The sequence below is a fragment of the Pseudophryne corroboree genome, chromosome 8 (genome assembly GCF_028390025.1).
Source record: "Pseudophryne corroboree isolate aPseCor3 chromosome 8, aPseCor3.hap2, whole genome shotgun sequence".
NCBI classification, from domain to species: Eukaryota; Metazoa; Chordata; class Amphibia; order Anura; family Myobatrachidae; genus Pseudophryne; species Pseudophryne corroboree.
Genome location: NC_086451.1, coordinates 62,609,212 through 62,621,904, shown reverse-complemented (window position 1 = coordinate 62,621,904; position 12,693 = coordinate 62,609,212). Strand labels below are relative to the sequence as shown.

Sequence of the window (12,693 nt, the reverse complement as noted above, 5' to 3'; positions counted from 1 at the left end):
CCCCCCCTTCCCCTCCCGCACAGCAGGACGGCAGTGTGTCCCACTCTCAGGACGGTTGGGATGCCGGCTGTCGGTATTTTGACGCCAGCGTCCTGTTTAGTGTCGGTATAGTGACGCCAGGTTTCTGTCCTCCCTCAGGATCCCGGCTTTGGTATGTTGACCGCTGGGATCCCGTTCATTAGGAAGCTAACTGCTTCCCATTTAAACATAGTTTGTGTAGTCTACTGTAATAACTACAGGAAAAAGGGGAGAAAATCGCTGCACCTGTGTCTACCAATTAGGCTGATATCATATCCTAAACCTGGAATTAATAATGTCAAACGTACGTTCGCCTCTATAAGGAGTTGTGTGATACTCCTATAACTAGATAATCAGAAAAAAGAATTAATAGAGGCGCTCATTTCATTTTGATATCATGAAGTCCTGAATTCTTTCACAACCAAGGAGTCAGATGAAAATAGAATAAATATTTATTATCAAAATAAATCAATAAAAAACACTATTTATAACAAGCTCAAAACTAAATTGCAATTCATAATCCCTGTCAGAGGCGGAACTACCGCCAGTGCGTTGCACTGGGGCCCGCCTCTGTCCAGGAGCCCAAAGCATGTAATGAGTCAAACTGACTCATTACATGCCGCTGTGCGCTGCGGGCAACCGCTGCCCGCAGTGCACAGCCGCCCAGAGAGGAGAGGAGCAGCAGTACGGGGGGAAGGAGGAGGAGGGAGGTGGAGGAGGGAGCCGCAGCAGCGCTTTGTTACTGGTGGAGGCGCTGCTGCCCCTCTGCTTCACTATAGGCTGTCTTCCGAGAACAGCCTATAGTGAAGCAGAGGGGCAGCAGCGCCTCCACCAATAACACAGCGCTGCTGCGTCTCCCTCCTTCACCTCCCTCCTTCTCCTTCTCTCCTGCCCGGAAATCATCAAGCTGCACCGAGGAGCCTGAGCCAGCGGAGAGGGTAAGTATAATTCTTCTTTCTTTCTTTCCTTCTTTCTTTCCTTCTTCTCTTTCTTTCTTTCTTTCTTTCTTTCTTTCTTTCTTTCTTTCTTTCTTTCTTTCTTTCTTTCTTTCTTTCTTTCTTTCTTTCTTTCTTTCTTTCTTTCTTTCTTTCTTTCTTTCTTTCTTTCTTTCTGTGTAAAAAGGGGGAATCTGCCTGCCGTAATGTGTAACAAGGGCACGCTGTCTGCCGTAATGTGTAACAAGGGCACGCTGTCTGCCATTATGTGTAAAAAGGGCACGCTGTCTGCCGTTATGTGTAAAAAGTGTACGCTGTCTGCCGTAATATGTAACAAGGGCACGCTGTCTGCCATAATGTGTAACAAGGGGACGCTGTCTGCCATTATGTGTAACAAGGGCACGTTGTCTGCCGTTATGTGAAAAAAGTGTACGCTTTCTGCCGCTATGTGTAACAAGGGCACGCTGTCTGCCGTTATGTGTAAAAAGGGTACGCTGTCTGCCGCTATGTTTAACAAGGGCACGCTGTCTGCCGTTATTTGTAAAAAGGGCACGCTGTCTGCCGTTATTTGTAAAAAGTGCACGCTGTCTGCCGTTATGTGTAAAAAGGGCACGCTGTCTGCTGCTATGTGTAAAAAGGGCACGCTGTCTGCCGTAATGTGTAAAAAGGGGATGCTGTAATGTGTAAAAAGGGGACGCTGTCTGCTGTAATGTGTAAAAATGGGACGCTGTCTGCTGTAATGTGTAAAAAGAGGAATCTGTCCGCCGTAAGGTGTAAAAGGGTCTCTACCTGGTGTAGTGGTGCTACTGTGCGGCGTAATTTGAATAATGGAGACTACTGTGCACCGTTTTATGAATTGGTATTATTTTGTGGCCACACCCCTTCCCCACGAAGCCACGCCACTGTATTTTTGCGCGCGCCTACGGCGCGCACTGCCCCTGTTTTGCATGCAGGGGCGGGGCTCCGATGCCGTTTCTTGCACACAGTGCTAAATACGGCACTGTTGCTAGGTATCCATTTCTCTGGCCCTGAGCAGGTCCCCCCTCACCAGATCCTCTCCGGGGGTGGACTTGGATGGGATGGGGGGGCCCCAAGGCATTTTGTCGCACATGGGCCCACCGCTCGCTAGTTCCGCCACTGATCCCTGTCCTCACTAGATTGCCGCTTATGTAAAGATTTGAAGCTCGCATAAATTGCATATATTATTTCAACAGCACTGAGAGCAATAAAACAAACTGAATAGCTGGCGGCAGTCCAAATGTAACAAGTTGTTACAATGCTTATAAAACACTGTTGCCAAAATTGCTGTATGAAGATGTGTAGCTGTTAAAGGAAACACAGTTACTAAATGTAAAGGAGAATGCTGAAGGCAATTGTGTGCTTTAAATTATTCGGCTATAGTGTGAGTCGCCTTAGAGTTCAGGAAGCCGGTATATAGGTAGCAATGGAATGTTAAGTTACCTCTCCAATAGGGCTAGAGGACCCGAGCGTCCTCGGGTGAATCCAAAAAGCCCAATAAGTTGTAGAATGGGAGAGTTCGTAGCGGTTTGTCCGTGCTGATCAGGATCCCACTGCTGTTAATCAGTTTCCCTGGGCGTGCACCGCCCGCTGCAATTTTGGGGAAAAGGCAGATGTGCGGATGATTGAATGAAAGCCGCCACGAGGATCCGGCTGTATGTGGGTCTCCTCCGATGCTCCCTGGACGTGCGCCGTCCGTTGATGATCAGAGGGAGAGAGGCTGAAGTGTCAACCACAGCAGCCGCACGGAACTCACACATCGGCTAAGTCCTGTTAGGACGCGTTCCGCTCGCTCCTATAGCCGGTGGAACAGGGCTGTGAGATGTATCCCAGAGCTTGCGGTCAATCAGTGAGAAGGAGGGGAGGAGTCCTGACGCATTTCGTCACGCAACCCGTGACTTTTTCAAAGCTGACTCCTGTGGCAATGTGTGCTCTATTTAAGGAGCTCGCAATGGAGCGCTCACATGTTTAATCAATAAAATTAATGACATACCAATTATTTAATGTAATAACTATACTATATGGGGCAATTGCTGGGGGCAAAATGGGTTAAATCGTGTAAAACCCGATGTTCGATTTAGATGCGGTTTAACAATGGGGTTTTTTTTTTGTTTTTTTTTATACCGTGTCCAAGGCCATTGTACTAATACTAGTAACGCATGGAAATATGCTGAGCCGCACTCTGTTATTTTAAACTCTTTAAAAAATAAATCTAGAACACTGCACTGGAAACTGCACCATTGACCCATTTCTAATTCGCTTTTGTTGCGCTTACTAACAGCAGATAGGTGTGAACAAACCCTTTATGTACTATCTGAGATCTCTATACTGTTACATTTTCAAGCAGTTTTGAGGTTGTGTTTTTTTTTTCAATAACATGTAACTATTAAGGGCCCTACAGACTGGGCGACCCACCACCGAGCTGCCCGACCGCCGATACGACCCAGCGGCGGGGGGGAGGTGAAGTTTCTTCACTCCACCCAGCGCCATAGCAATGCATACTAATATGGACAATCTACTAAAGGCCAGTACTCACTGACCGATGCGGGAGAGATGTGTGCTGAGCGAACCGCTCAGCACACATCTCTCCCGCCGTTGAGTACAGCGCGATGTGTGCTGAGCGTGCGGGGGGGCGCTCATTTCACCCAGCGGGAGAAACGAGCGACCTGCTAGATTGGCCTGCATGCAGGCCAATCTAGCACCAGCGATAGCGATGCGTGGGGCTGCGCATCGCTATCGCTGTGGAGGGTACACACGGAGCGATCATGCTTAAAATCTAAGCAATCTAGTCAGATTGCTTAGATTTTAAGCAGCGATCGTTCCGTGAGTACCCCCCTTAAGACTCTTATCCACTCACTGGTCATCTCCAGACTGGACTACTGTAATCTCCTCCTGACTGGCATTCCTGACAGATACCTCTCTCCACTCCAATCTATCCTCAATGCTGCTGCCCGGCTCATTTTCCTCACCAAACGCACTACGTCCACCTCCCCTCTCCTACAAGACCTTCACTGGCTTCCCTTCCCTTTTCAGAATCCATTTCAAGCTTCTCACACTTCACACACACAAAGTCCTCACCCACTCCTCTCCCATCTACATCTCTGACCTTATCTCCCTTTACACTCCCACCCGTCCTCTTCGCTCTGCTAATGCACGCCAAGTTACTCTCCTGCCTACGGATTACTTCCTCCCACTCCTACCTCCAAGATTTCTCTAACGTCCTAGTGGATGCTGGGAACTCCGTAAGGACCATGGGGAATAGCGGGCTCCGAAGGAGGCTGGGCACTCTAGAAAAAATTATGACTACCTGGTGTGCACTGGCTCCTCCCACTATGACCCTCCTCCAAGCCTCAGTTAGATTTCGTGCCCGGCCGAGGTTGGATGCACACTAGGGGCTCTCCTGAGCCCTTAGAAAGAAAGTATAGAATTAGGTTTTTTATTTTCAGTGAGACCTGCTGGCAACAGGCTCACTGCAGCGAGGGACGAAGGGGAGAAGAAGCGAACTCGCCTGCTTACAGCCGGATTGGGCTTCTTAGGCTACTGGACACCATTAGCTCCAGAGGGATCGACCGCAGGCCCAGTCCTTGGTGTTCGGTCCCGGAGCCGCGCCGCCGTCCCCCTTACAGAGCCAGAAGCAAGAAGAGGTCCGGAAAAACGGCGGCAGAAGACATCAGTCTTCACCAAGGTAGCGCACAGCACTGCAGCTGTGCGCCATTGCTCCTCATGCACACTTCACACTCCGGTCACTGAGGGTGCAGGGCGCTGGGGGGGGGGCGCCCTGAGCAGCAATAAAAACACCTTGGCTGGCAAAAATACCACAATATATAGCCCCAGAGGCTATATATGTGGTAAATACCCCTGCCAGAATCCAGGAAAAAGCGGGAGAATAGGCCGCGGAAAAGGGGCGGAGCTATCTCCCTCAGACACACTGGCGCCATTTCTCCTTCACAGATCCGCTGGAAGGAAGCTCCCTGGCTCTCCCCTGCAGTCTACACTTCAGAACAGGGTAAAAACAGAGAGGGGGGGCACTAAATTTAGGCGCAATATATATATATAATATAAAAAGCAGCTATAGGGGACATAACTCAGTTAGTCCCTGCATTATATAGCGCTCTGGTGTGTGCTGGCATACTCTCACTCTGTCCCCCCAAAGGGCTTTTGTGGGTCCTGTCCTCATTCGGAGCATTCCTTGTGTGTGTGCGGTGTGTCGGTACGGCTGTGTCGACATGTTTGATGAGGATAATGATGTGGAGGCGGAGCAGATGCCTTTAGAAGGGATGTCACCCCCTGCGGGGCAGACACCTGAGTGGATGGGCTTATGGAAAGTAATGAGTGCACGTATAGACTCCTTATATAAGAAAATTGACGACATGCCTAATGTGGGACAGCCGACTTCTCAGCTCGTGCCTGCCCAGGCGTCGCATGGGTCGTCAGGGGCTCTAAAACGCCCGCTACCACAAGCAGACCCAGATGTTGACACTGATACTGACACCAGTGTCGACGACGATGAGTCTAACCTAATGCCTACTAAGGCCATTCACTGCATGATTGAGGCAATGAAAGAGGTGTTACACATTTCTGATATAAGTACAGGTACCACTAAAAAGGGTATTATGTTTGGAGAGAAAAAACTACCCGTAGTTTTTCCCCCATCAGATGAATTAAATGAAGTGTGTGAAGAAGCGTGGGCTTTCCCTGATAAAAAATTGGTAATTCCTAAGAAGGTACTAATGGCGTTCCCTTTCCCGCCAGAGGATAGGTCACGTTGGGAAACACCCCCTAGAGTGGATAAAGCGCTCACACGTTTGTCTAAAAAGGTGGCACTACCGTCTCCGGATACGGCCGCCCTCAAGGAACCTGCTGATAGAAAGCAGGAGGCGATCCTGAAGTCTGTGTATACACACACAGGCATTATACTTAGGCCAGCTATTGCGTCAGCTTGGATGTGCAGTGCTGCCGCTGCGTGGTCAGATAAACTGTCAGAAAATATTGACACATTAGACAGAGACACGATCCTGTTAACCATAGACCATATAAAAGACTCAGTCTTATATATGAGAGATGCACAAAGGGAAATCTGCCGACTGGCATCTAAAGTAAGTGCATTGTCCATTTCTGCTAGGAGAGGCTTATGGACTCGCCAGTGGACAGGAGATGCAGATTCAAAAAAGCACATGGAAGTGTTACCATATAAGGGTGAGGAATTATTTGGGGATGGTCTCTCGGACCTAGTTTCCACAGCAACGTCTGGGAAGTCAGCATTTTTACCCCATGTCCCCTCACAGCCTAAGAAGGCGCCGTTTTATCAGGTTCAGTCCTTTCGGACCCAGAAAAACAGGCGTGGAAAAGGCGGGTCCTTTCTGTCCAGAGGCAGAGGTAGGGGAAAAAGGCTGCAACAAACAGCAGGTTCCCAGGAGCAAAAGTCCTCCCCCGCTTCTTCTTCCAAGTCCGCCGCATGACGGTGGGGCTCCCCAGGCGGAGCCAGGTACAGTGGGGGGCCGCCTCAAGAATTTCAGCGATCAGTGGGCTCGCTCACAGGTGGATCCCTGGATCCTTCAAATAGTATCTCAGGGGTACAAACTGGAATTCGAGGCGTCTCCACCCCACCGGTTCCTAAAATCTGCCTTGCCGATTGCTCCCTCAGACAGGGAGGCGGTGCTAGCGGCAATTCACAAGCTGTATTCTCAGCAGGTGATAATCAAGGTACCCCTACTTCAACAAGGCCGGGGTTACTATTCCACACTATTTGTGGTACCGAAACCGGACGGTTCGGTGAGACCCATTTTAAATTTGAAATCCTTGAACACATACATAAAAAAATTCAAGTTCAAGATGGAATCGCTCAGGGCGGTTATTGCGAGCCTGGACGAGGGGGATTACATGGTATCCCTGGACATCAAGGATGCTTACTTGCATGTCCCCATTTACCATCCTCACCAGGAGTACCTCAGATTTGTGGTACAGGATTGCCATTACCAATTCCAAACGCTGCCGTTTGGACTGTCCACGGCACCGAGGGTATTTACCAAGGTTATGGCGGAAATGATGATACTCCTTCGAAAAAAGGGAGTTTTAATTATCCCGTACTTGGACGATCTCCTAATAAAAGCGAGGTCCAAGGAACAGTTGTTGGTGGGAGTAGCACTATCTCAGGAGGTGCTGCACCAGCACGGCTGGATTCTGAATATCCCAAAGTCACAGCTGGTTCCGACAACACGGCTACTGTTCCTGGGTATGATTCTGGATACAGTCCAGAAAAAAGGTGTTTCTCCCGGAGGAAAAAGCCAGGGAGTTGTCATCTCTAGTCAGAGACCTCCTGAAACCAAAACAGATATCAGTGCATCGCTGCACGAGGGTCCTGGGAAAGATGGTGGCTTCTTACGAAGCAATTCCCTTCGGCAGGTTCCATGCCAGAATCTTTCAGTGGGACCTGTTGGACCAGTGGTCCGGATCGCATCTTCAGATGCATCGCTTGATAACCCTGTCTCCGAGAACCAGGGTGTCGTTACTGTGGTGGCTGCAGAGTGCCCATCTTCTAGAGGGCCGCAGTTTCGGCATACAGGACTGGGTCCTGGTGACCACGGATGCCAGCCTTCGAGGCTGGGGGGCAGTCACACAGGGAAGAAACTTCCAAGGACTATGGTCGAGTCAGGAGACTTCCCTTCACATAAATATTCTGGAACTAAGGGCCATCTACAATGCCCTAAGTCAAGCAAAATCCCTGCTCCTACACCAGCCGGTGCTGATCCAGTCAGACAACATCACGGCAGTCGCCCATGTAAATCGACAGGGCGGCACAAGAAGCAGGATGGCGATGGCGGAAGCCACAAGAATTCTCCGATGGGCGGAAAATCATATACTAGCACTGTCAGCAGTGTTCATTCCGGGAGTGGACAACTGGGAAGAAGACTTCCTCAGCAGACACGACCTCCACCCGGGAGAGTGGGGACTTCATCCAGAAGTCTTCCAGATGCTGGTAAACCGTTGGGAAAAACCACAGGTGGACATGATGGCGTCCCGCCTCAACAAAAAGTTAAAAAGATATTGCGCCAGGTCAAGGGACCCTCAGGCAATAGCTGTGGACGCTCTAGTGACACCGTGGGTGTACCAGTCGGTTTATGTGTTCCCTCCTCTGCCTCTCACATCAAAGGTATTGAGAATAATAAGAAAGCGAGGAGTAAACACCATTCTCGTGGTTCCGGATTGGCCAAGACGAGCGTGGTACCCGGAACTTCAAGAGATGCTCTCAGAGGACCCGTGGCCTCTACCGCTCAGACAGGACCTGCTACAACAGGGGCCCTGTCTGTTCCAAGACTTACCGCGGCTGCGTTTGACGGCATGGCGGTTGAACACCGGATCCTAAAGGAAAAGGGTATTCCGGAAGAAGTCATTCCTACGCTTATTAAGGCCAGGAAAGATGTTACGGCAAAGCATTATCACCGCATATGGCGGAAATATGTTGCATGGTGCGAGGCCAAAAAGGCCCCAACAGAGGAATTTCAACTAGGTCGATTTCTGCATTTCCTGCAAGCAGGAGTGAATATGGGCCTAAAATTAGGCTCCATTAAAGTACAGATCTCGGCTCTGTCGATTTTCTTTCAAAAAGAACTAGCTTCAGTACCTGAAGTTCAGACATTTGTGAAAGGAGTGCTGCATATTCAGCCCCCATTTGTGCCTCCTGTGGCACCTTGGGATCTCAACGTGATGTTGAGCTTCTTAAAATCACATTGGTTTGAGCCACTAAAAACCGTGGATCTGAAATATCTCACGTGGAAAGTGGTTATGCTATTGGCCCTGGCTTCAGCCAGGCGAGTATCAGAATTGGCGGCTTTATCATGTAAAAGCCCTTATCTGATTTTCCATATGGATAGGGCAGAATTGAGGACTCGTCCCCAGTTTCTCCCTAAGGTGGTGTCAGCGTTTCACCTGAACCAGCCTATTGTGGTGCCTGCGGCTACTAAGGATTTGGAGGACTCCAAGTTGCTAGACGTTGTCAGGGCCCTGAAAATATGTTTCCAGGACGGCTGGAGTCAGAAAATCTGACTCGCTGTTTATCCTGTATGCACCCAACAAGCTGGGTGCTCCTGCTTCTAAGCAGTCTATTGCTCGCTGGATTTGTAGTACAATTCAGCTTGCACATTCTGTGGCAGGCATGCCACAGCCAAAATCTGTAAATGCCCATTCCACAAGGAAGGTGGGCTCATCTTGGGCGGCTGCCCGAGGGATCTCGGCTTTACAACTTTGCCGAGCAGCTACTTGGTCAGGGGCAAACACATTTGCAAAATTCTACAAATTTGATACCCTGGCTGAGGAGGACCTGGAGTTCTCTCATTCGGTGCTACAGAGTCATCCGCACTCTCCCGCCCGTTTGGGAGCTTTGGTATAATCCCCATGATCCTTTCGGAGTTCCCAGCATCCACTAGGACGTTAGAGAAAATAAGAATTTACTCACCGGTAATTCTATTTCTCGTAGTCCGTAGTGGATGCTGGGCGCCCATCCCAAGTGCGGATTGTCTGCAATACTTGTAAATAGTTATTGTTAACTAAAGGGTTATTGTTGAGCCATCTGTTGAGAGGCTCAGTTGTTTTCATACTGTCAAACTGGATATAGTATCACGAGTTGTACGGTGTGATTGGTGTGGCTGGTAAGAGTCTTACCCGGGATTCTAAATCCTTCCTTATTATGTCTGCTCGTCCGGGCACGGTGTCCTAACTGAGGCTTGGAGGAGGGTCATAGTGGGAGGAGCCAGTGCACACCAGGTAGTCATAAATCTTTCTAGAGTGCCCAGCCTCCTTCGGAGCCCGCTATTCCCCATGGTCCTTACGGAGTTCCCAGCATCCACTACGGACTACGAGAAATAGAATTACCGGTGAGTAAATTCTTATTTTTTCACGTGCTGCACCACTTCTCTGGAATTCCCTACCTCTCCCCCTCAGACTCTCCACCTCTCTACAAAACGTCAAACGGGCTCTCAAGACCCACTTCTTCACCAAACCCAGCCAAATCTCATCCTAACCCTCTGTTCCCCGCTCTCTATGTACCCCATCTGTGTCACCCCTGTCTGTCTACCACTCCCCTTTAGAATGTAAGCTCTCACGAGCAGGGCCCTCTTCCCTCATGTGCTTATCCTTTTCTTACTTAAATAATCTTCAACTGCACCAAATCCAGCAGTCTTCTGCCACCTGATACTTATTCCAGTGTCATCTGCTGATGTAGCTATGTGTATTTACCCTGTACTTGTCCTATATTATCGTCAACTGTAAGTTGCTGTTTTCCTGTTTGATTATTTGTTTATGTACTCTGTAATTGGGCGCTGCGGAACCCTTGTGGCGCCATATAAATAAAGGATAATAATAATAATAATATTGGCCTGCATGCATAAGCGACGGGGCACCAACGATGAATGAGCACAGGGCCGTGCATCGTTCATCGTTGGTGCCTACACACTGCACGATATGAATGAGTTCATTAGTGAACGAGAACGTTCATATCGTGCAGTGTTATCTGCCAGTGTGTAGGGCCCTTTAGACCAATTTCAGCACTTTTTTTTTTTTTTTTTTTAAACATTTCTGTTTGTAAAAACAATATAAACTTTTATTTGCATAAAATCTGTCACAGCAAACTTCGTTGCAGCACACCAAAATATATACATTATGCATACATTTTATCACCATATGTAACAATCTCTAGACAATATAAAAGCATAACCTAATCTATATTTCTTGGAATGTGTGGTTGACATTATAGGTTTACCTTTGTCACCATCTGCCAGGTATCCCCAGCCCTGTCCTTTTCTACCTCTGATCTGATCTACTTGCAAAGTCAGGGATTGTATACACAAGGCTAGATAAGCATCCTGATGGGAAAAGGATCTTTCTGTCTCTGTGTTCAAATACTTTAGTGTGTACCCAGGAGGGTTTAAAACTGACAAACTGTTTCAAACACTCCTGACAATATAGAATGTGCTCACAGTGTATGGATGCGCACAGATTTGATAATCACTCTGGCGGATCGGAGCGTTTACCGCAGTGGCATACTTTGGGTTATATTCAATTAGCAGTGGTAATTTACCGCACTGGGAAAAGGGTGGTAGCCTCAGTCTTTTACTCCCCAAGGCTATTCATATACAGACCCTTTTTCTTGCGTGTTAAATTACCACCTAACATGCGTTAACTCATAGGGGTATATGCAATTGTGGTCGAATTCCCGAAAATGTCAAAAAACAGGACATTTTCGCCCCCCAAAAAAATTCGACAATGCAATACAGTACTTTTTGCCCAAAAAACGACCATTCCAAATTCGACTTTTTGAAATTCGACTTGTGGTTCTCCAAGTACCGGCTTGCGGGGGAGGCTTGCTGGGACTTGTAGTTCTTCTGCAAAAAAAACAATATTTTTACACATGGCTATCAGCCCCCCATCCGCAGCCCTTGGATGGGGGGGGGGGGGGGGGGGCAGCCTCGGGCTTCACCCCTGGCCCTTGGGTGGCTGGGGGGGGACCCCTTGATTGAAGGGTACCCCGGCCAGGGGTGACTAGTTGGGTATTTAATGCCACGGCCGCAGGGCGCTGTATAAAAGTGACCCCCGGCTGTGGCATTATCTGTCCAGCTAGTGGAGCCCGGTGCTGGTACAAAAAATATGGGGGACCCCTACTCTTTTTGTTCCCCGTATTTTTTGCACCAGCACCAGGCGCAGAGCCCGGTGCTGGTTGTTAAAATACGGGGGATCCCCTGTCATTTTTTCCCCCCGTATTTTGGCAACCAGGACCGGCTCAAAGAGCCAGAGGCTGGTTATGCTTAGGAGGGGGGACCCCACGCAATTTTTTTCCGTTTTTTTTTTCCATTTCTTAAACATTTTTAAAAATCTAATCAAAATCCGTCAAATCGGCCGTTTTTCGACAGCGGGACTGTCGAATTCGTTTTTTATTGAATATGTCGAATTCCGGCACCCACCTGCCGGAATTCGACGGTCGAATTGTGTCGAATTTAAAAACGGGCGAAAAAGTGCCGCAATTCGCCCGGAATTGCATATACCCCATAGAATCCAGGATAAGTTCTTGGAGCTTTGGGTTAACAGGTTCACGGCACCCGCGATCATGGCATTTAACGTGGATTTTTCCAGGTCGAACAGAAATCCGTTATAACTGCAGCCTGCGGGCTATAATTTAAAAGCTCCAATCAGATCAGTATATTATTAACTGTGGCTAATTAAATTCAACACTGTATCGGGTAGTCTGTACCCAGCTGTTCTGCTTATGGATGGAATCTCTTTTGTCAGCAAGTAAAGCTTTCCAAAAAACATGTAACTGAAATAACACTGACGCAGCTCCATTAATTGCATATATATCATGATCTGTTTGACTGGTCGTTATTTTTTTTTTATTTTTTTTAGGATACACTCGTAGGGTGCAGAGCCCAAGCTGTAAGAGCAATGACACACTCAGTGGCATTTCATCTATTGAGCCAAGCAAGTACTCAAGCAAGCACTCAAGTTCCACTCACAGTCTGGCTTCAGTAAGTTCTGCTCTCATAGAAGATATGGTTCTGAATGAGTGAGGTGCGTTAATGTATTGGAGATGCACAGTGGTTGTTGCTGGTGGTTTGCAGTGCTGGAGCCCTGGGTTGGATTTCCGACCAGGGTCCCATCTGTACGGGGCTGTTACCTGTATGTGTGGGTTCCATTATGGCGCCCCCTGTAGTTCCGATCTACTGCTAGGTAATGA

At 48.4% G+C, this 12,693-nt stretch overlaps 1 protein-coding gene across 2 annotated transcripts in view; it reads left to right on the top strand.

Moving 5' to 3' along the window:
- MIGA2 (mitoguardin 2) overlaps positions 1-12,693 on the top strand; it is a 72,117-nt gene that overhangs the window by 26,294 nt on the left and 33,130 nt on the right. For both annotated transcript variants that reach the window (XM_063936487.1, XM_063936486.1), the window contains exon 4: positions 12,363-12,484. In XM_063936487.1, coding sequence (XP_063792557.1) covers positions 12,363-12,484 — 122 coding nt within the window. The remainder of the gene's footprint in view (positions 1-12,362; positions 12,485-12,693) is intronic.